The sequence below is a fragment of the Camelus bactrianus genome, chromosome 15 (genome assembly GCF_048773025.1).
Source record: "Camelus bactrianus isolate YW-2024 breed Bactrian camel chromosome 15, ASM4877302v1, whole genome shotgun sequence".
NCBI classification, from domain to species: domain Eukaryota; kingdom Metazoa; phylum Chordata; class Mammalia; order Artiodactyla; family Camelidae; genus Camelus; species Camelus bactrianus.
Window position 1 is genome coordinate 32,178,010 of NC_133553.1, and position 25,087 is coordinate 32,203,096.

General features: G+C 39.3%; 2 protein-coding genes and 1 pseudogene across 8 annotated transcripts in view; 2 read left to right on the top strand and 1 right to left on the bottom strand.

Annotated features, from left to right (window-relative positions):
* The window catches only part of SUPT7L (SPT7 like, STAGA complex subunit gamma), a 13,040-nt gene extending 3,530 nt beyond the window's left edge, over positions 1-9,510 (bottom strand). The window contains exons 1-5 of the mRNA XM_010948463.3: positions 9,222-9,510; positions 8,372-8,476; positions 7,144-7,758; positions 1,611-1,935; positions 425-662 (exon numbers count right to left, since the gene is read on the bottom strand). Coding sequence (XP_010946765.1) covers positions 425-662; positions 1,611-1,935; positions 7,144-7,556 — 976 coding nt within the window. The 5' untranslated portion in view covers positions 7,557-7,758; positions 8,372-8,476; positions 9,222-9,510. The remainder of the gene's footprint in view (positions 1-424; positions 663-1,610; positions 1,936-7,143; positions 7,759-8,371; positions 8,477-9,221) is intronic.
* On the top strand, positions 3,798-5,007 carry LOC123614962 (G1/S-specific cyclin-E1 pseudogene; annotated as a pseudogene).
* Positions 9,511-9,620: 110 nt separating the features above from the next.
* Positions 9,621-25,087, top strand: part of SLC4A1AP (solute carrier family 4 member 1 adaptor protein) — a 78,672-nt gene continuing 63,205 nt past the window's right edge. For 6 of the 7 annotated variants that reach the window (XR_012499273.1, XR_012499278.1, XR_012499275.1 and 3 more), the window contains exons 1-10: positions 9,621-10,440; positions 10,679-10,874; positions 12,507-12,629; positions 13,423-13,483; positions 13,822-13,961; positions 17,211-17,371; positions 18,468-18,537; positions 18,900-19,086; positions 22,206-22,317; positions 24,308-24,548. Coding sequence is in view for 1 of the 7 variants with exons in the window: in XM_010948462.3 (XP_010946764.2) it covers positions 9,706-10,440; positions 10,679-10,874; positions 12,507-12,629; positions 13,423-13,483; positions 13,822-13,961; positions 17,211-17,371; positions 18,468-18,537; positions 18,900-19,086; positions 22,206-22,317; positions 24,308-24,548 (2,026 nt within the window). In the remaining 6 variants the exon portion in view is untranslated. The remainder of the gene's footprint in view (positions 10,441-10,678; positions 10,875-12,506; positions 12,630-13,422; positions 13,484-13,821; positions 13,962-17,210; positions 17,372-18,467; positions 18,538-18,899; positions 19,087-22,205; positions 22,318-24,307; positions 24,549-25,087) is intronic. The other variant, XM_010948462.3, reaches the window with a different exon arrangement.

Genomic DNA, 25,087 nt, shown 5'->3' on the forward strand with positions numbered 1-25,087 from the left:
ATTCACATATCCTTAATCAATTAACATCACTCTATCTTTCTGGAAGTTGCCTTAATCAATTGAGCATAAGCATCAGGAAAGACCAGTACAGAATACAGAGAACAGGAGGCCATCTGCACCCCGCCACCCCAAGCTGGGTCAGCTGAATTAACCCTGGTCATCAACAGGATAACACCTAGTTAGTGCATCTATATCCTAACTAAGAATTATTTTAAAGAATGCCTGAGCTGTGCTTCTTATCTCTTCACTCATTACACAGAGAATGTTGGTATCTCTAGATCAGTGAAGCTATATTTGTCTTTAGACTTTCCATTCTCCTGCCCACCCTCACTTTTCTTCCATTTCCAGAGTTTGATTCCAAAACAAAAAGTACTGAGATTGGCAGATTTCCCAGAATCAAAATGAGTAGGTTGGTTTCTCTTACTTGAAGCCTGTGGTGAAGCCTCGACCTCCAGGTTGGATGGGAAGCGCTCGCTCTGAGCCCCGAGGACTCCCATGGGCAATGACTGGTCTCCAGAAGCCAGGTCAACCTCCAGTTCCTCACTGACAGGGAAGGTGATGTCGCTTACAGGTTCCTCCTTGATCTTTACAGGTTTAGTGTCCTCTGTGGCCTTCTCAGGATTGACAATCCTTTCATACTCTTCAGAGAGCTGTTTACTAATCTGTTGGCAAGCAAGAGCCAATTTTCCAAGGAAATGTTAAAAGCAAGCTGGATAATCAGATTGTAGCATCCCATGGAAAAGCCAACAGAACAGGACTATGAATAAAGCATCCACTGCCAATGGAAGGAATTTGTGTTGAGTTTGCATTTGTAAATGACAGAGACATGTCAAGAAAATTTGTTTGGCAGAGAGTATGTATGTCATTAAAAGGTGCATAAAAGTGAAAAATAAACAGACTGTGTTACACTAAAAGATCACATTTTTGGCTATAAAAACGAAAGACAAAAGATCACATTTTTTGGCTATAAAAACTAACATTTGACATATGTACCACAGGTGGATAACAAACGTAGGAAATCTGGTTCACTTAGCAAAAATTGTTGAGTGTTAAGAATTCCTTATCGTATTTTAGATTTGGGGAAACCAAAACAGTGAACAAAATGCTTAAGGCCACAAAGGTTGAAGAGATTAGATATTTTTGGTTCTAACCAAAAATGGTGTCTCCCCCCTAACCCCAAATCCCACCCTTGGGCAGTATCAGCTCACTCTGTTTTGTTTTTCATGGCACTTAACACTATTTGAAACGCCAATTATATTGATCATTGTTTACTTGTTTTTGTTTCCCTCAGCAAGAATGCAAACTCAAGGGACTTGTTAACTGATGTTTCCCACAGTGCCTGACTCACAACATGCACTCAATAAATATTTGCTGAATAGAAGCAAGCTAACCACATTCTCTCAAACTCCACCAACTAAGGGAGACCCCTGGGTCTGTCCAGGTCAGTGATGAGGCCAGTGGAATACAGCTAGGGCCCAGCACAGCTGGACACAGGGCACAGCTCTGTTGTAAGACCCTGTTCTCAGCGTTCTAGAGCAAGTGTTAACAGGGTCCTGCTGAACACCCCTAGATTACACACCTCTACCCACTTCTACTTAGGCTCCTCTCACCTGTAGCATGTAACTGTGATAGTCCTTGATGCGGTGCTGCCAGAACTTCTGGAGGGAGAGCACACTGCCAATGCCCACTTCATGGAAAACCTGCTCCATGACGTCGGGGAAAGGAGTCTGCCCCAGCCGGGCCTCCTGATCCACAGCAAAGCGCAGCAACTTGGTGAACTTAAGGCAGTACTCATGTGCCACGTCAGTTAGGGTCTCCAGGACACTTTCATTAGCACACTCAAAGCCTGCGTGAGCCAGGATTGTGGCCACTGCCTGGTAGAGGAGCTGCCGGCAGGAGTGCCAGCTGAGTTCAGTCACAGGTTCCCCTTTCCCACTGAAAAGTGGAGACATGGTAGTATTATTAGTGCTCTTGCAAAGGAGTGACTTGTCCTGTCTCCCTAAAAGGCTTACAATTCCAGTCAAACCACTGGCTCAGCTTCCCAGGGGAATTCTAGGCAGGTTACATAGCCCAGTTTCATTCTGCTGCTGTCAGGGCATGTCTCAACCATAGTATTATCCCTGAGCTTCCTCAATTACACAAAGTTTAAATAGACAATAATGTCTATAATAAACAGTATAAAGAGTATCTAGTGGAAAGGAAATTTCGTTCTCCTTGTATCAACTGCTCAATTTTGATCACTTTTAGGATCTGATTAATTTTAAGAGTATAGCTCAGATATGGCTCAATGGTGCTCTAATTATTTCATCAGAATGTAGGTTCCTCACATCCTGGGCAGTATATGGACTTTTAGAAACTCACAGTCCCATTAGGAGATTCTTATTTGACTACAACAGACCATTTGTAAAATTGGAAAGCAATTCAATTTTACAAAAGCGATTTAAAACATACACAGCTTACAAAACATTTTTATCATATCCTATGCGACTCTAGATGCCATGTTCTTCATAATATACTGTTTTGCACCTAATCACTACTGCAAAATCCTAATCTTCCTAAAAAAAGAAAACACAGCTCAAAAAGCTGTCTGATCTCCTAAAAATAACTTTTAATAAGCTTCTTATAATTTGCCAGTTCTCCTGAAATTTCCTACCTATCTTCTGCCTCTCTCTGACAAAGGGAGCAAATAGATAAGAATATAACAGGGTACAGAAAATAACTCTTCCTTGGTTCACACCTGGCACAGGTCATCCCGTGCTTGCTGTACAAGAGTGTGTGAGGAGCTACTATTCGCCCACTTTACTATTATCTGCTCAGTAGCAACGACTGCAATTCATATGATGACTGGAAAATAAGAAAACCAATTGTCAAATAACTTTTCATTTACTATTTACATTGTCATTTCCTCTGGCCAGTCTCTCTGGGGTAAACGCCAAAGGCTTCAGAAGTGCCTAGTAACACCGCTAAATCAGTATTGCTTTACTTGAGTAATAGTACTCAACCTGTCTCAAAGGAGAATAATTCTTTCAGCACCCCTATAGCTGGAGCAAATTATTTCTGTTACACAGTTTCTTACTTATGTATAAAACTAAGTATAGACTTTTGATGTTCACAGCTCTTCCTAATAATTAAAATTAGAAAACTGACGCAAAACTACAAATTCTAAATAACAGGAATAATTTAAAATGATGGACAGTATTATTTTGTGGAAGCTAAATTGCCCTCAAAGTGTAAATATGGTACTGACTGCTACTTGAAGTTGGGCATATCTGTACTAACAGGTGCCAAGCATGTGATGGCACAGTTCTCCCTCCCTTTTCACTATTCCAATGTCTTCAGAACCTTCGATTGGTCTATGCACCAAGACACTTTCTGGCCTTCAACTGGCCCAACAGCAACTTTTAAATATTAAGCCTATTTCTCTTATGTTCTCATTAGTTTGGGACAGTTAAAATAGTAGCAACTATTATTAATAGGTAGGTGCAATAAATGATATGCAATTATTACTTATATACTACTTTTGCCAATCATACTTAATCTGAATCTAATTTTGTGGAGATAATCCAGTAAGTGGGCCATTCTACAAGACAACTGACCTGAACTCTTCAAAAAGATTAATATCATGTGTTTTAAAAAGGAGGCAGCTGCTGGCTCTTGGCTTCTTGGCTGCCTCTGCCTCCCGGCTCCCCACTCCCCTTTGTTTTGCTTCCTGCCCCCACCCTCGGCTCGTAACTCCTGCCTGCCTGCTGTGGAGATGGCTTTGGGCCTGAGGTCTGATCCTGGGCCCAGCGAGGGAGAAGGAGAGGGATGCGAAGGAGACGGGCACCATGAAAGAAGAAAGCGGTACTGATGTCCTTGTTAGCTCCAGGAAAAGGCAGGCAAATGTGGCCATTTTTTTGCAGGATCCAGATAAAGAAACTGCCAAAATTGACAGGACTGTGAGAAGCCAATGTGCCAGTCAGCCTTGGGACAGTAATAAAGTCTGTGACAAGCCCTGATCCTTGATTCCCACACCTGATAAAAAGGATGAGCTCATATACCCAAATTCTGTGTATAAGCCTCAGAGTTGCACGCTGTCCAGAGCCTCAACACTGCCTGTTCTGAACTGGGCAATTATAGATAGGAGGTTGGAAAATCATGTTAACTAAGGAAAAGACATGCTTGAGGGATAAACACTTTATGCAGCGGCACCTTCTTTTGCAGCCTAAATGTGAGTGATTCTCCTAGACTGGTTAATGGAGGTGTATGAAGTCTCTAAACTTCACAGACAGACGTTCTACTTGGCACAGGATTTCTTTGATTGGTACATGGCAACACAACAAAATGTAAAAACGCTCTTACGGCTTATTGAGATTTCATCTTTATTTAGTGCTGCCAAACTTGAGGAAATCTATCCTCCAAAGCTGTACCTCCAAAGCTGTTACAGATGGGACTTGTTCAGGAGATGAAATTGTTGCCATTAATCATTATGAAGGCCCTTAAGTGGCATTAAAGTCCCCTAACCATTGTGTCCCGGCTGAATGTATACATGCAGATTGTGTATCTAAATGATTTTTATGAAGTGCTCCTGTCACAGTATCCTCAGCAAATTTCCAAACAGACTGCAGAGCTTTTAGATCTCCGTGTCCTGGATGTTGGCCGCTTAGAATTTTCCTATGGTTTGCTTGCTGCTTCTGCCTTGTATCATTTCTCTTCATCAGAACTGATGCAAAATCTTTCAGGGTGTCAGTGGTGTGATATAGAGAAGTGTGTCAAGTGGATGGTTCCATTTGCCATGGTTACAAAGGAGCCAGGAAATTCAAAACTTAAGCACTTCAGGGGAATTCATGAAGATGCACATAGCATCCAGACTCGATAAACAGCTTGGATTTGCTGGACAAAGCACAAGCAAAGAAAGCCATATTGTCTGAAGAAAATAGGATTTTTCCTCTCCCCACGGAGTCCTCACCTCCTCCCACCCTCAAACAGAGCAGTAAGAAGCAGAGCGGTGGGCAGGGAACAGCATGACCACACCAGCATCTTCTACCAAAGACAGCTGTGCAGAAGTACCTGCTTCAAGTTCTCTCCTGTCTACTGCAGCAGAGGCGTGCATTAACTTTTACAGATACTTAAATGGAAGAGCATGTGTCTTCTGCAACAGGTTTCTGTGGATGGCATTGGACAGGGAGAAGTGTTTTTTATTGGATGCTTAGATTTTTTAGTAAGTGAGTCAAGTACACCAGCCACCTCCAGAACACCAACGAGTGCTCCAAATGCTGCTAGGGAGGGTGATAGTTGACTTGATTGACTTTGCACAAATAGCAAAGGCTTGAAGTTGAGGAGTGCCACGTTGCTGTTGGTCTCCCCTTGTGTGTTCTGGGTTGTGTTGCAGTAAGCAGAACAGGTGGTTGTAAGTGTTATGGTGTGGAGCCCACAACCAGCTGTGCTGGGGGCCTGCCCTTTCCATACTATCAGTCAACAGTGTACAATGTCTTTTATGAACTATTATTTTGTAAGTGTTGTTATTTTTTTTTAATAAAGATAACACTATCTTTGAGGAAAAAATAAATAAAAAATAAAAAAGAGGAAGCTATTCTGGCTTAAAAGACATTAAACAGGCAGAAAAAGACAAATACTATATGAAATCACTTATATGTAGAATCTAAAAAGTATAACAAACTAGTGAATATAACAAAAAAGAAAGAGACTCATGGATACACAGGACAAACTAGTGGTTATCAGTGGGGAGATGGAAGGAGAAAACAGGCAAAATAGGAATTAAGAGGTACAAACTACTATGTATAAAATAAATAAGCCACAAGGATATATTGTACAGGTCAGGGAATATAGCCAATATTTTATAGTAACTATAAATGGAGTATAACCTTAAAAATTGTGCATCACTAAGTTGTATACCTGAAACCTATATAATGTTGTAAATCAACTATACATTAATTTAAAAAAACAGACACTAAAGAGGCATAACAACCAAATACAATGTGTGAGTCTTTCTTAGGTCCTGGATTAGGGAAAAATATACCTATAAGAGGACAACTTTTGAGACAAATGGAGAAACCTGAATATCTTCTTATTAAATGACATTATTTCATGAGTGTTCATTTATTTTGGGGTGATAATGATATTGGGATTATGTAGAAAATTGTCCTTACTCCTAGGATAAGGCGAGGAATTCAGAGGTAAAGAATACTGAAGAATTTAGGGGTGAAATATTGCAATGTCTGCAACTTTAAAATATGTGGCAAAAAAAAGTCTTGGGGGGTGTGTGTGTGTGTTTATGTTTGTATATTTGTGTGTATATGTGTGTACACACACACATGAGAGAGAGAAATGTAGCAAAATGTTAACAACTGGTGAATCCAGGTGAAGGGTATTTGGGTGTTTATACTATTATTTAAACTTTTGTATAGGTCTGACAAATTTCAAAACGATTAAGTAATTATTTGTCACCAAATGCAAACTTCCATACTGAAATCTAGTAGTACCAACAGGTAATAAGGCAGTCATTCAGAGGATCTGGAGGAGGGCTTCTCAAACTTAAACACACATATGAATCTGCTAGAGTTACTGTTAAAATGCAGATTCTGATTCAGCAGGTCTGGGTGGGGTGTGAGACTGCATAAAAAGCACCCAGGTGATGTTGTTGCTGCTGATCTTGGACCAGATTTTGAATACCAAGGATCAAGAACATTTTCACATTATTGTTTCTTAAACTATGTTACTGAATGAAACACGCACAGTTAAAAAATTCTTGTATAGAACTTGCCCAATAATATGAGAATAAGTCCATGAATCTCATTTTGAGGACACTGGGCTAACCCATAGTATACGTTTTAAGTGAAACAGAAAGACTAGACACTGAGGACTATGAGGACAAACCATTGTAGTACCTCGCTCCTAGTAAAGTGCTTGACACATAATTAGGCACTCAATAAATACTTGTTGCATCAGAAAATTTAAAAATACAGACTCTGGATTTGGAAGATCAGAGTTCAAGTCCTAGACTTCCCACTAATTACGTGAGCAACTTTGGCCAAGTCAATTACTCTTATCCTCAGTTTCTTCATGGAAATGTTGTTACATACTTAACAGGGTTGTTGGAAAGACTTTTTGAGAAAAGTAAGATATAGCAAAGTCTTGCCTTACCGATAAAAGTCACTCTCTGGGTCACTGTGCCGAATCTGGAATGGTGCGTTGGGATTCTTACAATCTAAAGGAAGGAGGTCATCGGGAAGAGGAGGTGACCCAGGACAGGATGGAAGAGGTTCACTCTCTTCAGTCTTTACACCTTCTGTCTGTTGCTGATTCTGGGCCTGAGCTGTGGCAATGAGGTTGCGCAGACGTCGGTTGTGCTGGATCAGCTGAATGGTATGGATGGTGAGGCTGCAAGGCTCTGAGGGAATGTCCAGCATAGTGGGGCGCTTGGGCTTGTTGGCTGAGGGTTGGTGCAAGGGTGGGTCATGGACTTCCACCAGTCGGAACTCCCGAGGGAGCAAGTCAAAGGAACTTCTGTTGGTCTGGCTTGATGAAATTGGTATCTCTCCCCAATATCTCAGCATTTTGGAATAAGAAAGGAGAGCTTTCAAGTTAAATGTAGATGATATCCTAAAAGTAGTGTTTTTAAATCTCTAACAACTGCAGGTTATAGGCTTCTATAGTGAAAAATATGTCTAGCCAGTTATTTGCATAAAAAGTAGGCAGTTCAAGACCACTTAGAAAAATATCAACGTCAGCAACACTGTAGGACCAAAGATGTTCTCCCTGAAGAAATTAAGAGACATATTGCTGTTAGATGCCAGCCAGCACAACCACACACAGTGACAGTTCCTCCTGGGCTGTACCACAAGGTAGAGTTTGGGTCATTAGTAGACTAATAGCTGTAATAGTATCTGGGGTTATAGTGTCCATGTTTTCCACCTCATCCCACTAACTCATTGCCAGAAAGACCATCATACCCAATTCTGAACAATATGCAAGGCAAGATACTTAAATTTGAGACCTGGAATATTTCTCAGAGTATCTTGACACATCTGTTCTGGATCAGTAGGAAAAACGGAGTAGAGTTAAAGATAGGGAAAGGTGGTACTTATTCTGTGAATGCCAGGTATGGGAACCTTTAACAGGTCCTGGTAGAAAAATTTATAAACCACTAATCTAAATGATCTTATGTGACATATAAAGGGAAGACTCTGAGATTTCTGCTGTCTCCTACCTAGTATCCTTTCCTTCAGTCTCTCCTTATATCTAATCTACTTCTATAGTGATGCTAGAGTTAGTATTTCTAACTCAGACCTAATGCCTTTCCATTGCCTATTGGAGAAACAAAGTTTTTGGTTTACCATTCAACAAAATTTACAATATGGCTCTGACTCACCTTTCCAGATTAATTGCCCACATGCCTCTTCAGATTCAATAAACATTCACCAAACGCCAGGTACCATGTGAGGAGATAAAGACTAATTAATGCAAGATCCTTGCCCTGAGGTGAGGTAGAAAAACATAAAAAGAACTTTTCAGTATTAACATTTCAACAGGCACAGACCTGGTGCAGTGAGAAAGCACAAAGGAGGAACTTCCTGGAGAAAATGACTACCTTAGTTCTAACAGTATCAGACTACTCAGATTGAGAACGCCACGCATCTCCATAGCAGACCTTTTAAGCTGTGATCTCTGCTAGAAATGCCCTGTGACCCCTATTCCTGGCAGACTTGTATTCACTCTTAAGTATGGCTTAAATCACCACCCTCTAACACCTCCCCAGCACATCTCCCTTCAATATATTATTACAGCACTTTGAACATTTCCATCACATTATTTATCCCTGGATTTAAACTAGTACTTATCTCTATTTTATTCTTCCATCTATCGCTCACAACTGTGATCTCAGTATGGTGTCTGGCATTTATTGAGTGAGTACTATGTGCCAGTCTTTGCCTTTACTGTTTAATTCAATTTTCCCAACTACCTTACGAGGTAAATACTATGAGTATCCCATTTTCCAGATGTGTAAGCTGAGGCCCATTGTCTTGCCTAATGCCAGAAATGGCTGAGAGGGAAAATCAGGACGATCTCGGTTTCAGGGTCTGCACTCAACGACTACATTAATTGCCTCATTAATTGGTTTCAGAAAGAATAAAAAAAGAACGAATAAATGAATGAACCAAGTGACAACAAAAATCGTCCTCTCCCCTAACTCCACCGAAAGGAGCATGAAGGATAGGTACCAAGACTAAGCAATGCCCAAGTCCCTGCAGGGGCTCTTCGGTCACCGTCGGCAGGCGCAGGCTCCAATCACAGGGTCCTGGGGTCGCCTAATGCCGGGGCAGCCCGGACACCGGGTGGTCTGGACCGGGACCGAGGCAAGGAGGCTCCGCTAAGGACTGCCGCGTCGCGCAGGAGCTGGGCTGGGACGACTCCGAAAGGCCCGAGGGGAGGGTCGCGCCAGGGCCGGAAGGCTAGTGCGTTGATTAATAGTTCAAGACTGCCGGAAGCGCTTCTTTTCAATCAGGCTCTGCTGCAGGAAGTCCCTACAATCCGGTTGCAACCTTTAAAGATGTCCCCATTCTGACAGCACCCGACCACCCTTTTCTGTTTTCCACTTATTAAGACCTCCCCAGGATACTCACTTCTTCACAATGCTCTGGCTCGTGAAGAAACAACTCCATCATCGCTGCCAGAGGAGCCGCTTGGAGGTGGGGAGAATGGGCCATGGAGAGGAACGTAGAGGCCGAGTGGGAGAGGTTTCCGAGGAACAGATTTCGAGGCTGCAGCCGATTAAGGATGGCTGATAGTTCTGCTCAGGCCGAGTCGCTGGCTCCGCAAGAACTCAATGGCGACTTCAAGAGACCAGCCCTGCCGGTGCCCCCGGCGGTGAGAGGCAAGGCTTCGGCCACCAATCCTTCAAACTCTGAGGAGGTGAAGAAAGAAATGCCCACGGCGCTGCTGGACTCCGATTCCGGAGACCCTGACGTCCCTCTGGCCCAGCGGGACAGCGGGGAGACTAGGAGTCTAGCGGAGGAGCAGCCGTGGTCCCCTACAGCAGCTACTTCCCCTGGCGGCCCGGCCCGGGCTCCCCCTTACCGAGAGCCGCCGTGGGGCGGCCCGGCCACGGCCCCTTACAGCCTAGAGACACTGAAGGGCGGCACCATACTTGGCACCCGGAGCTTGAAGGGGATGAGTTGCTGCCTTTTCGGGAGGCTGCCTAGCTGCGACGTGTGCCTGGAGCACCCTTCGGTGTCTCGCTACCACGCCGTGCTGCAGCACAGAGTGTCCGGCTCTGACGCAGAAGGCGACGGCCACGGGCCTGGCTTCTATCTCTACGATTTAGGAAGCACCCACGGCACTTTTCTTAACAAAACCCTCATCCCACCCCGCACCTATTGTCGGATCCACGTCGGGCACGTTCTTCGCTTTGGAGGCAGCACTCGGCTCTTTCTTCTTCAGGTAAGTGGAAAAACCTAGAATCGAAATCTCTGAGGCACCCCGGCTGCTTTCCTGAGTTCCTTACGCTTTCACGGAGGAAGAAGATTGTCCCAGTCAGCGATTACAAAACTGGAGGAATCTGGCTCCTCATCTCCAGTACACATTGTCATATTTCTGAAAGTGACTTCAACAATCCTGAACTCTAATTTTTTTTTAACAATCCGGAACTCTAAAAGAATTCTTTCGCTTAATTCATCAGGGACCTGAGGAAGACCGAGAGGCAGAATCCGAGTTGACAGTAACTCAGTTGAAGGAATTACGCAAGCAGCAACAAATGATGTTGGAGAAGAAGATGTTGGGAGAAGACTCAGATGAAGAAGAGGAAATGGATACTGCTGAAAGGCAGAGAAATACTAGTAGTCAAGATGATGAAATGGGCTGCACCTGGGGAATGGGTAAGACATTAAAATTGCTGCCAGAGGTTAATATTTTAAATTCATTTCCACTTATATATATATATAAATCATATAGCTTTCATGACTCTTTGAGATAGATAGGACAAAAACAATTTGCACCTGAGGTCACCAAAACCCAGAGAGATTCATTAATTTTTCTGATGACAAAAAACTGAATTATGGGCACAATTGGTTTCTTATAAAGTGTTTTACAATGCACTCACTTGTTCAAAACTCTTCCTCAGTGTATAGTTTGTTATTATTATTATTTTAATTGAATTAACTAATTAATTTATTTATTTTTGTTGGGGGGAGGTAATTAGGTTTATTTAACTTTGGAGGAGTTACTGGGGATTGAACCCAGGACCTTGTGTATGCTAAGCATGTGCTCTACCACTTGAGCTATACCCTCCCCTATAGCTTATTATTTTTAACCATTAAAATTTAATTAAGTACTGATCCTGATTATCACTGGAAGGGGTGGAACTGCATTCAATCAAATAAAATGCAATGTGATTCAATAAATGAGTTCCCTCGAATTTTTTTGTACTTTGTATAAATACCCTGAAATGCGAAGTACCTAATCAGAGAAAAACCTTAGGCAAAGGAATAAAGTAAAATTTCCATAACACCATACGTTTTGGAGGATGGGTATTCAGGAGCTAGGAATATGAAAAGATAGAAGATGGCCTTAATAATATGTTGTTGGGTAGACAGGATAAATATGAAATTATTTGTGTTAAGTCAAACAAAGGCTAAAAACCATAAGTGTGCTAGTGTAAGTGTTCAGAGAAGAAAGCAATCTTTGAGGACTTAGACCGACACTGTCCATTACGGTAGTCACCAGCCACATGTGGTTACTGGGCACCTTCAGTGTGGCTAGTCCAAATTGACATGTGCCGTAAATATAAAATTCACACTGGATTTCAGAGATTTAGTGTGAAAAAAGATTGTAAGTATCGCTTTCATAATATTTTTATATTGATTACATGATAACTTCACCTATTTCTCTTTTTTCATGGGACTATTAGAAAATGTAAGATTATATATATGACTTTCATTATATTTCTGTTGGGTAGCACTGACTTCGATCTTTGGGAAAGTTTATAAGTTTATAAACAGAAGGGTCTTGAATGAAAGGAAAGGAACCCTTAGGAAGCTGAGGACTGGGAGTGGTATTCAGGGCAGAGATTGGTGATTTTAGGGGAGTACTGAGTAAACTAGTCTGTTTGGTAGATATGATAAGTATTACAAAATTATACCCCTAATATATACTCCTATACATTAGGAGACAAAGTATTAGACCTGGGTATGAAAGAATGAGATGCCAGACTGAGGAGCTTAGATTTTTTTTTTTTTCGGGTAGAGAATGTGGTAGGTAATTTTGTTTTTAAAATACATACAGTGATGAATAAGGTGCCATGAAAAACGTTTTAACTTGTCACAATATAGAAAACCTGAAGATGTTCATACGGGTGGTTTTGTGATTCTCTTCCCCCACCCTACCCCCACTTTCTTTCTTTCTTTCTTTTCATCACTGATAACTGTATATACACCCTGAAAGGATAGTGGGTGTCATTCAGACAGTCTCTTATGTCTGATAGTCTTATCCTTCTTTCCCATATCCTATAGGAGAAGATGCTGTAGAGGATGAGGCTGAAGAGAACCCCATTGTCTTAGAGTTTCAGCAGGAGAGGGAGGCCTTTTATATAAAGGATCCAAAAAAGGCTCTCCAAGGTTTTTTTGACCGAGAAGGTATGTAAACAGATTCTGACCCTGCCAGTAAAATGTATCCACAACAGTTTTGTTTTCTAGACCTTCAGGTACTTAGAAACGTTCTATTTTTTCTGCTGTCCTCCTTGTTCAGTTCTTGCCTGTGTGGTCAGTTGCTTCAGGTTTATTTTGAAAATAGTGAAAATCTTGTTAGTCTTTTTTCAAGTCTTGGGAAAAAGGAAGTACTTTTTCCTGACTCATCTAATTCCTCTCAAAAGATCCTAGGCTTGGATTGTGGGAAGATCGACCCAACTTAAAATTTTTTTGTTTCTAATTCACCAGATCTTTTGTAATTCTTAACATGGTTTTTCACTTTATATGATTTAAGGAGGATTGTTTCAGTAGGGATGCTCTGAGGAAACATCTATGTGTATGTATGTGTGTTATATGCATGTTTATGTATGAATATAAATATATATATGAACATTGTATTCTGCACTTAATATTTATGCTCCTAAAAACTAGGTAGCTGTGGCAAATTAACAACTTAAGTCTACAACTTATAATCAATGTGAAAGCTACTATATATTGGACAAAACTGTATATAGAGAGTTGATTGTTTTGATCTGAGTTTATGTTTCTCTGCCTCAAGCTCATCCTAACTTCATTATCAGATGATAATTTCTAGGAATGTGAAGTTAAGTGCTTTGCAATTTAGTATTCAGTGTGGTATGAGAACTTTATATTCATATTTAGCCGTTGCTCTCTTTCCCTTCGTATCAACTAGTAATTTTCAGATGCTATTAAATTTGTTTTGTCTTTCTTCCTCCCACAGGAGAAGAATTAGAATATGAATTTGATGAACAGGGCCATAGCACTTGGCTCTGCAGAGTGAGGTATGTCCTTTTCTCGTTAATGTCAACTTCTGGAAAGTGGCCAATTTCAGGTTTAAATTATGGTTATAGACAACCCAAAGAGCAACTTTAGTCTTAATTTAAAGTTAAGGCTTTTCCTGAATTTGGGCCTTGATAGTTTAGTAACGCATTGGGGGTGGGGTGGGATGGGTAAAAAGTGGACAGAAAGGATTTGAAGTCCAACCTTGGCAAGATAGAACAAAATGAACTGGGAGATTAAAAAGCCATTTCAAAAAACATGACTATTATCATAGCATAGTACTTTTTTCATGAAAATTGGAGCTTAATGCTGTGCTGTAATTCCTTCCAAACCAATGCAGATTACCTGTGGATGATTCAACTGGAAAACAGCTGGTGGCTGAGGCTATTCACTCAGGAAAGAAAAAAGAAGCAATGATCCAGTGCTCACTGGAAGCTTGTCGAATCCTCGATACTTTGGGATTGCTTCGGCAGGAGGCAGGTGAGTATGTGGGAGCACTTTTTTTCTTTAAAAAAAGAAAGAAAGAAGAAAATTGAATACATAAGGTAATAAAACCTTTTTTTAGGCAGAAAATATAAATTGTGCAGAATCCTATGAGGTGTAAAGAATAAATTCCCTAACTCATACCCAGTACTGTTTATATTCTCCAAGACATTTTCTATGCATATAAATGGGATTCAGAACTAGATCCTTTACCAAAAACAAGCACTCATACACAAATGCATTTATATTACTTATACTCTTTTGTGACTTTTTTAACATAAGAATGTATCCTGATATTTTTCCATAACATTGCATTAAATTTACCTTATTAAAAAAAAAACAAAACCTGTCTGGGTATTAATTATTTATTAATAAGGCTTATATTTTTATTTATCCTAAAATTAATTTTTACTATTGCAAAGTAACTTATGTATAATTTAAAACTATTAAGGCTTATAAACAAGATATAAGTGTTCTTTGTTCTGCCCCTCCCCAGTCTTCATCCCTAGAAGGCTTTTAACTCTTTCAATTATTTCTTCTGGCATTTTAAAATATCCATATTTCTAAGCCAATATCCTGTAATAATCTATGATTGCATATAATCTGCAAACAAAAACAAAAACAGAATCACTATGCTATACACCTGAAATTAATATACTATTGTAAATTAACATACTTCAATTAAAAAAAGTAAATGTAGAAAAAAAATCTGTATCTCTAAAAAACGGGTATACTTTTATATTTTGAGTCATTTATTTTGAATGTTATCTATTGACTTTGTTAAGTTAGTATTTTAGTATTTACATGATTATGTTTATGCAGATATTAGTCACAATTGAACAGTTTTTTTGTTGTTGTTTTCCCTGAAGTTAATAATTGTGTTTGTTTTTCATGTGTTTGATTTTTTGATACCTCTTACTCATTCTTCCCACACCTTTCAGTATGTTTTCCCACATGGTCAGTCACATTAAGTAATTTATCAGTTCTGATTTTTTGGGAGACATTTCTCCTGAAGAACACTGTTCTCATTCTTTTAGGGGTTACTGCTCTCTAGGCCTGCTGCAGAACAGTCTTCTGGGACTTCACCTTACTGTTTTCCATAAGATTTCCTTTCTTTTTCTCCAGGGTTGAATTTTCTGTTTTTCGTGACTCTCAGATTCTCATATTTCTTAGTTTATTCTCTTGTTTTAGTGGAGCACATCTTTCTGTAGTTTTAGCAGGTTAGAAAGCTGGTACAGCAGTAGGGGGCACGGATGATGGTAGTCTTCAATGGATTTCACATCTTTCATTTTTCTTGGTCTACTGTTGTTTTGGTGGACATCCTTTAGAGGATTCCTGAGAAAGGATGTATTGCAAGTAAACTTTATTAAACTCTCCACCCTGAAAATATAATTATTTTAGAAGAAGGTGAGTAGGTAGGGAGGAGGATCTGTTTCTCAGCTTTTACCCAGTCCTCATTTTAGCACTACTATCCAGCCACAGTTCAGATCCTTCTGAGGATTTTCTTGATTGATTCTCAGCTTTCCCCACTGTTGGTTTTTAGGATTCTTTTTTTTTTTTGGTTCTGCTAAGTTAGTTTCCATTCATCTGTCTACTTTCTAATTTCCAAAAATTTGGTGTTGCTGTCCCCACTCCTTTTCTCATTGTCTTTGTAGATTAATGTCTTTTAAAGAAGATCTCTTTGCTGCAGTTTTAGTAGGGTATGAGGAGAGAATGAAATTAGATGTGTATTTCAGTGTACCAACTTAACCTGGAAATTATCAGGTTTATATTAATAGGACTGTTTTGGTTGTAAGTAATAGAAACCTAATTCAGATTAGTTTAAGGACCAGGTTAGTGGCTGCAGAAGCTGGGAAGAGTACCTCACAAGACTGAAGGAAGAGCTGCATGAACCAGGACCTCAAGTTCTGGAAGCAGAACTTAGTGCTACCAAATCAGAACTCAGTATCAGGAGGACACATAAAAGCTGTCTGTGTGAATCTGTGAGTGAGTCTGTCTCATGCGTGCAGGTTTTTGTTTGTTTGTTTTGCAGACAGATTCTCACCCCATGTTGAGAAACTGGGCGCTTACGGCCCTGGACTTATATCTTCCCTTTTTAATAACCTCATTAGGAAGAGAGCCTCTTTTCCCCTATGTCTAAATATAAGTATGAAGGAAGGAGTCTTATTGATCTGGCTTTGGTCACATGAAACCCCTAATCCAAATGGAATGGGGGAGGAATTTTCTAGAGGACGGGGGTACTTTTACCAGAACAAGGCAGGTAAGATGACATGGGGTAGACAAAAAAAGTAATAGCTCCCATAGTCCCCTATTGATGGGCTTTCTAGATTTTCACTGTTACCATGTTGCATTGATATATATAGGAAAAATTCCCGTAAGTAGAATTGCTGGATTGATTGCACTTTTAATGTTGGCAAATGTGGTAAGATTGACCATCAAAAAGATTATGTCAGTGTACATTCCTACCAACTGTTTGAGAATCCATTTCCCCATACTCTTGCCAAATTGGGCATTATTAACCTTCTTCTGTTTTTTCTAGTCTAATAGGTAAGAATTAGTTTCTCATAATTTGTTTTTTTTTAGTCATTAAAAAAGTTTAACATCTTTTTAAATGTTTGTTGGCCATTTGTCTTTTTTTGTGGACTGCTTTTATTATTTTAAAAATTTTCTTTTGGATTATTGATCTTTTCCTCATTTATCTTTTTCCTGTTTCACTCATTGATTTTTGAGAGCTTTTTGCTCATTAAATAAATTAGCCCTTTGTTTTAACTTTTTTATTGTGGTAAAATATATGTAACATAAAATTTACCATGTTAAGCGTTTTTAAGTATACAGTTCCTTGACATTAAATATACTCATGTTGAGTAACCATCACAACTGTCTGTCTCAAAACTTTTTCATCATCCCGTACTAAAACTTGGAACCCAATAAACAGTAACGTCCCATTTTTCCTCCCTCCAGCCCCTGGTAACAAGCTTTCTACTTTTCTGCCTATAGGAATTTGACTATTTTAAGTACTTCATGTATGTGAACTCATGCAATACATGTCTTTTTCTATTCGGCTTATTTCACTTATAATAATGGCTTCAAGGTTTAGCCCTTTGTTTTTATATGTAGTTTGGCAGCTTGTTGAATCGTCTCTTTCAATAATTGATGGCGATATTTTAAGCTACTTGCTTACTTGCCTTCTTTTTCTTTTTCTCTTTTTAAAATTTATTGATTATCATTTATTTTATCTACCTCTAGTATCTCGGAAAAGGAAAGCCAAGAACTGGGAAGATGAAGACTTTTATGACAGTGACGATGACACATATCTTGATCGGACTGGCCTGGTTGAAAAGAAGCGTCTGAACCGAATGAAGAAGGCTGGGAAGATTGACGAGAAGCCAGAGACCTTTGAATCACTGGCAAGTATTACTTATAGAAGTAGCTGTGGTGGTTTAATTTTTTTAATGAAATAATGTATTGTTTAAATTTGTTTTATAATTACAATTTTTAAAGCAGTAGCACTGAAATCTTGTACTGAAGTATAACTTTTGTGATCCATAAATTTGATGGTTACAAACAACTAGTCTTATCTAAGTTGGGGAAGAGTTTAGCTTGTTGCTAGAGACTCTATCCACCTCCAGGTGAGTATTGACCCATTAATGAGCATTCTTTGGATATGATCTTACCTCCCAAAAAAGAAAGGAAAAGTTCCAAATTGGGACAATCTGAGGTAAACTTGACCTTAGGCTTTTGGCAATCAAGAATCATGAGAGGAATTTTGAGTAGTTTGGTAATGCAGGCCCACCTCAGAGATTTTGCAGGTTTGATTCCGGCCCACTGCAGTAAAGCAAACATTGCAATAAAGTGAGTCACATATATTTTTTGGTTTCCCAGTACGTGTAAAAGGTATATTCACACTATACTGTAATCTATTAAGTGGGTTATAGCATTATTTCTAGAAAATAAAAAGGACCTACCCTAATTAAAAAAAAATACTTTATTGTTAAAAAATGCTTACCATCATCTGACAATGCAGGGTTGTCACAAACTACAATTTGTAAAAAATGCAATATCTTCAAAGTTCAGTAAAGTGAAGCTCAATAAAATGAGGTATGCCTGTAGTCTTAAACAGTGTATCCTTCATGAAATTATCATAAGATGGCCTGTGTTTCACTATATTAAGTAGTATGCAGAGCTTAAAACATTACCCAATAGCTATCCTTTGATTCATCAGTGAAAACAAATGCCTTGAGTTCTTTCTTTTGAGTAAAATAAAGTCTGTGTTTTATGCATTCCTTCTGTTTAAGTCTTAGTTATTTAATTCAGAAGTTAATTCAGTTAGAATTAAACAAATGAAAAAAGTTAACTCTAGGAGGAGCAGATTTAATTGGACTTCTGAATTATTCCTCTTAAAACTTTTCACAATAATAAAAATAAGAGGAGGAAGATAAGGAAAGCTACCATATTTTGAAAGAAGGAAAGCATTTGCTAATCTTGTTAATTTGCCCGTTCCAGGTTGCAAAGTTAAATGATGCTGAAAAGGAACTCTCTGAAATTTCTGAGAGACTGAAAGCCTCCAGCAAAGGTAAGGTAATGACTCATTAAACAAATATTTATTTAGCATCTACTGTATGTAGTGTACTCTGCTAGGCACTGAGGCTACATTGGTTAATAAGATATATAGGGTATGGATTCCTAAGGAGAAACATAGCATTTTAGAACTAGAAAGAACTTTATAAATTACTTGGTGTAACCTCTAATAGATGAATTAAATAAAGCCCATTGAGGCAAAGTGATGTCCTAAGACATAACCAGTTTCCTTATTCTTAATATCAATAATGCCATCTGTCTAGCTTTATGTTAGTGACTTTTCTATGGAAACTTGGACTGAATTTTAAAATATTTGAGGCCACTTTTCTGAATATTTATTATCCCTTTCTTGGACAGCTCTCTCAGAGTCACCATCTCAGGACTCTTTAGATGCATTCATGTCAGAAATGAAATCAGGGAGTGCGTTAGATGGTGTGTCCCGGAAGAAACTTCACCTGAGAACTTTTGAACTGAGAAAGGAACAGCAGAGACTTAAAGGGTTGATAAAAATTGTAAAGCCAGCAGAGATTCCAGAACTAAAAAAGTAAGTCAGTCTTAGTTATACTTGGAATTTTAAATAAGTGTATTTGCATAGATAACTGAATTATATCTTTATTTTTTTAGGTAATCATTATGGACTAGAATATAAGAAACTCTTTAAAGCACAGAAGGCAGTGGTTTCGTGGAGTAACTAAAAGCCCATTTCATTTGTGATATATAGACTGCTACAGGATTTTTAGAGAAAACTGTATTGAATCCTCTTTCACTGGAGCGCTCTGAGCTTTTCACTTACTCTCTTAGTGCAAAGTAAGCTGCTTTAAAGAGTAACATGCACAGAAAGCTAATTGCCCTAATATTTAAAGATCCACCAACGAGACAAATGGGCAAACTATATAAACTGACATGCCACTGAAAAAGAAATATATGTAGCTCTTAACTGTATGAAAAGATGTTCAACCTCACTCATAATAAGAGACAAATACTACAATGTAATACCATTGTTAATCTATGATTTTAAAGCCACAGATGAAAAGATGTGAGTGCAGATTTGCAGACATCTAGAAGATTTTTGAGTAATTTGTAAACAAGATTTTAAGAATAATTTTTCCCAGAGTTGGTTAGTACTTTTAAGTGAGTGAGTGTGAATGTGTGTGAGTGTGTGTGTGTGAGAGATGCAATCTTTCAACTTGACGATATTTCAAAATTGTGTTCTATGTGGTCATAACAAATTTTTGAAAATGTTGTATAGGTGGTTATAGAAATAAGCAACCCCCAATGAATACATTCCAGGTGGGCTTTTTAAAAAGTGGTACTACCTAGGTGTGTTCACTCACTTATGAAGGTAGTTAACTATAGAAAATTTGTGTTTTTTTAGATCTCTGCTGTTTAGTACAACACCTAGTAGTCACATGTGATATTTAAATTAAATAAAGTTAAAAATTCAGTTCCTCAGTCACATTGGCCATATTTCAAGCTGCATGTGGCTAGTGGCTACTGTATCAGGCAGCGCAGACATAGAACATTCCCAGTGATGGAATATCTGTTGGAACATCATTGGAAAATGATGGCTGTCCGTCTGCTGTGTTCTGTTGGACAGTGCTGCTTTTGATTGTCATTAAGCATTTACTATGTGTACAGAACCTGTAACTTGATGCTGGGGGCACTGCATAGAAGAGTATTCATTGAGAGGTATCTCTCTTTACAGAGCTGTAGACATGAAATGTTTCTGGAGCTCTTGATCATCTGTACAGAAAATTTATCCCCAAATTACTAGCAGGCTTGTTCAAAGATTTATATGTGGTTTGGATATTTAATACAGTGATTCATAGTTCAGTCCACAGAAGTCTATTTACACAAATGATATCAGAGTTAATCGATAGTGCGGAGGTAGGTTAGCAATAGAGTTAGACTTCCTGGGTTTCATTCTCAGCTCTGTCATTTACTTCTTGGGAATTTTGAGGCAGGTTATTTCACTTCATTGATTTTTGTTTTCCTCATCTGTAAATTGGAAGTAATGATAGTGAAAAGATTAAACGAATAGCATTTAAAGTGCTGGCATGTATGTATTATTGTTGTCATCATTGTCACAATTTTTACTATTTCTGTTATACTTAGTAACTGTTTGTAATATTGTTTTTATGGAGAAAACATAAAAACTCAGGAGGCATAGTCCAGACTAAACAAATTAACAGTGAGTTTTAATTTCAACCCTGTAATCCTTTAATTTGATAAGTCAGCCCTGAGAGGTGTTCTGAGCTAGAAGACACATAGCTTCCTTCAGAGCCTCCCTTCCTGCTGCCTGTGTGTCTGCCTAGTGTCCCCTCCCTTTCCTACTTTAGATACTGGCCTTCAGATCTTCTCCCTCCTCTTCTCACTTGAGAGTGGAACTTCTAAACTTCCTCTCTAAGTCCACCCCTCGTCCATCCACAAGCAACCCTTGATTATAATTTCATCTTCCACTTTTTCATCTCCTTTGGTAGTCTTTGCATGTTTTCTGGCCAGCCAAGCTATTTAATGGAGCTGAGAAATATGTGCTGGTCTTGCCTTTGCCTTTCTCTGCTTCCTGAGTCTTGTGGAGACAGACTGTGAAGGGTGATGTGACAAAGTGTCTTTAAGGCCAGGCAGGCAGGATTCCTGTGGTGGCCTTAGCAAGGCAGTGGGTCAGTCTCTGGTAGAAAGGAGGTGAGTCTCAGCTCAAGAGCACCACTGAAGTAAAAGAAGGCAGTCGTGGCCCATGGGGCTTCAGGGTAGGTAGACAGGGTAGTCAGTTTCTTGTATGGGTCCTGTGGGTCAGGAGTGCCAATGCTGTCTTTACATTCCAGGTTGCAGGGTTGTCCTGTAGTCAGTGAGAAGAAAGTGTAGGGCTTTCTTCCCTCTGTCTCCTCCTGCTACCTTGTCATTGTCACCTCTGCCTATTCTCTGAACATGTCAACTCAACTGCTGTCCTGTTCGTTTTTCGTCTGTTCTTCTTCTTCCTTGCTGTTTTCTAATCTCTGCAATCTTTTTGCCCTTCCTCTGCTTTACTCTTATGTGCTTAGCTTTATATCCAGCCAGTGAGAATGTTGATGAGCTCACTAGTTGTAGGGTTTCTTACTAGGTCTTTGTCATTACTCACTACACAGGCTATCCTGCCTCCTGCCCCCTACACACACACACTTTTTTTTTTTAAACTTCTGTGCACTTTTGTTTATTAAACTTCTGTGCTCAGAACTGTTGTGTGTGGTTATAACAAGTGTGGGCTCCAGGTAAGTAAAGCACTGTGAGTCCTCTTCAGAGACTGGTGGGAAGTAGGGCTTTACACCATGGGTCCATCTCCTGCCACTTCATGGGGATGGGATCATGCTTATATATTCCCCTTTGCCAGTGACCTGTGTACTGTAGGCATCATTCTATGAATGGGAAGTCGTATAGCATGTTGCAAATTACTAGACTAAGGTAGCAGCCTCATCTTGTCCTTAATAGCTCTATGTCTGTGATAATCAGCAGTGTTGTCCATTCATACTCTGTTGTCCATTCATACTTCTTTCTTCTTGGCATATGTGTAAATGTTCACTTTGTGGAAATTTTTGTTTTGCCAAAACTTTCTTTGTCATGGCATTTTTAGATAAAACCTTGGCCTCGCTGGAAAAAGTACATATATGTAAAATTATTGTTTCTTCCTAGAACTGAAAGTCAAGCTACAGATGGAGAAAGCAAAGCTAAAAAGCTTACATTGCCTCTCTTTGGTGCCATGAAAGGAGGAAGCAAATTCAAATTAAAAACTGGAACAGTAGGGGTAAGTTGTGAGTCAGGGTGTTAAACTTTTAGCTCTTGTGTTATCCTAAGCTAAGTTTTCTCTTTTCTTTAAAACTCAAATGACTCATCCCACAGTAATGTGCAAAAGGGCCGTGGGTTTGGTATGCTCTCTTCTTTCCCAGGACGTGGTTCTTGGATTTTTCTCTTCAGCCTAGATTATCAAGAATTGATAAAATTGATTCATGCCAGTCAATTTGCATGTAACTGATTTGTGAATCAGAATACCAATTTTTTTTAATTCATTAATTTCTTCTTCTTTCTTTTAAATTGAAGTCAAGTCAGTTTACAATGTTGCATCAATTTCTGGTGTACAGCATAATGTTTCAGTCATCCATATACATATATATGCACAGAGTACCAATTTATTAATTTATGATGAATGTTGCATTTAAGAAAAGATTTCCTGCATTTGATGCTTTTTTCCTGGTGGATGGATGTTGTAATATTCAGACTCAACTAACATTTGTTAATAACATAGTCTGTGCACCTGGCTCCTGGCTCTGCCATATGGTTTTTCTTATTTCATTTAATCCTTCCAACACCTTATGACATGTGGGAATTATCACCTCTCACAACTGAGGAAACAGGGTCAGGGAGGTTAAATACAAGATCACACCACCATCAAGTAACTAGATGCAGTCAAATCCAGGTCTTATGTCTCTTGAGTTTTGTGATCTTCCTACTATCCTCTGATACTTCACTGGTATAAGTTTTGTTTTATGTACATCCTTATTTATAGACTCAGCTTGTAAAGGGTTTTCATCACCCCAAAGAGCTGAACCTTGTATAATAATGTGCTAGGGCTGCCATGACAAAATACCACAGACTACGTGGCTTAAATATCAGAAATTTATTCTCTCTCAACTGTGGAGGCTAGGAGTCCATGATCAGTGTGCCAGCAGGGCTGGTTTCCTCTGAGGCCTCTCTCCTTGGCTTGCAGGTGGCTGCCCTCTTGCTGCTTCTTAATGTGGTCGTCCCTCCGTGCACTTGCACCTCGGGCGATTCTCTCCTGCTTTTAAGGATGCCAGTAGTATTGGATCAGGGCCACCTGAACAGTCTTATTTTAACTTAATCACCTCTTTCAAGATTTTATCTCCAAATATGTTGCATTCTGAGGTACTGGGGGTTGGGACTTCAACATGAATTTTGGGCGGGACACAGTTCAGCCCATAAAACCTTGAATTATGGTAAACTGTCCTTTGGTGGCAGAGATCTGAAGTCCCAGACATGTGTTCTCAGTGAGAACTATATGGTTTACCTGTGATGGAGGCTCTTCTGTGAAGTTGGGGAGAGAGGTTACTTATGTTTTAGTTAGAAGAAAAATTCTTTACTAAAAGGCTTTCCTTAGGATTATGGAGCTAAATCCTGTATTTAAAAAGTGATATACCCAGTGTATACTTTGGCCTTCTTTATATTCTTTAAGCTGTGATCATCTTTTTCTAATACTTTTATTAAAAGGTCTTGATTAGAATATTTGGCCTTATTCAAGAAATTTCTTCTTTTTCTTCAGGATCTGTTTTATTGATTTACATATCTTGTTTCCTTGAAATTATGTTAAATCTAAAATGAAAAAGCTGCACAAATGATTTATTTTTTAGAAATGTGTGTCTCATTTACTCCCTAGAAGATTTTATAATGAATTAAGATCCTTTAACATCATGAGGGGTAATGGGACAGAATTCCTGCAGTTGGTACTCAATAAGTGGTCCTGGAATACATGTTTTTGTTCCCTACAAGCTGTTTCAAGTGTTTCGTGCTTATTATTCTTTTGACCCTAGAAACTAATAAAGATACTTCTAAAGGGTCCATAGATGGATACAGTTTCATGTGAAAGTCCTTCCAGCAGACTTGGGTGGGCTCTGTCAGCACAGAGCAGTTAGACATTGTGCTCGTTTAGCTTAACCCCCTTGAAGAGATTTGTCTCTGCTGTATTGTAGAACTACTTGTTCATAGTTTTGTTTCTGTCATAGAAGTTACCCCCCAAGCGTCCAGAACTACCCCCAGCTCTAATGAGAATGAAGGATGAGCCTGAAGTAGAAGAGGAGGAAGAGGAGGAGGAGGAGGAAGAGGAGAAGGAAGAGGAGGAGCATGAAAAGAAGAAAATGGAAGCTGGAGGCAGTAGGCTACCGCAGGAGACAGAACCAGAAGGAGCAGTGCAGGACACGAGCCCCACCACAGACTCCTCGAGTTCTAAAGAAACAAAAAACCTTGGTAATGTCTTCCTTCTCCTTCCTGTTCATTCGTTGTGGATAGGTTTGAAAAAGCAAAGCCAGTTCTTGCCTGTGCTTTTTGACCTTGTGATACTTTGTGATACGTGATATAGCCGACTCTGGGGAAACAAACTTTCTTGGTCTTTCTTTGGTTGCAGGTCATCATTTATCCTTATTGCAGAATAAGGGCAAGTACTTCCAGTGTATTCCAGGATTATAGAAAATTGAAAGCTGTGGAATCTGAAACCATAGCTGCTGTAGAAGAGTCCTGAGCTGTTGTCACTGTATGATTGGAGGGCAGTAGAATAGGGTGGGTGACGAGGCCTGATCAGGTGGTCTCAGGATAAGCCTCCCCTTACTCATTTCCCCCCATCTCTTAAACAGAGGCTAAAAATAATGATACCCACTGGACATGATTCTCATGAAGCATCCGGCCTTATTCATTTTTTTGCCCATAGTACCTAGCAGAGAACCTGGCATGTAGTATTACCCACCTTAGCAAAAGGTTGATGAAAAATGTGAAAGAGAGAATTGATTGGT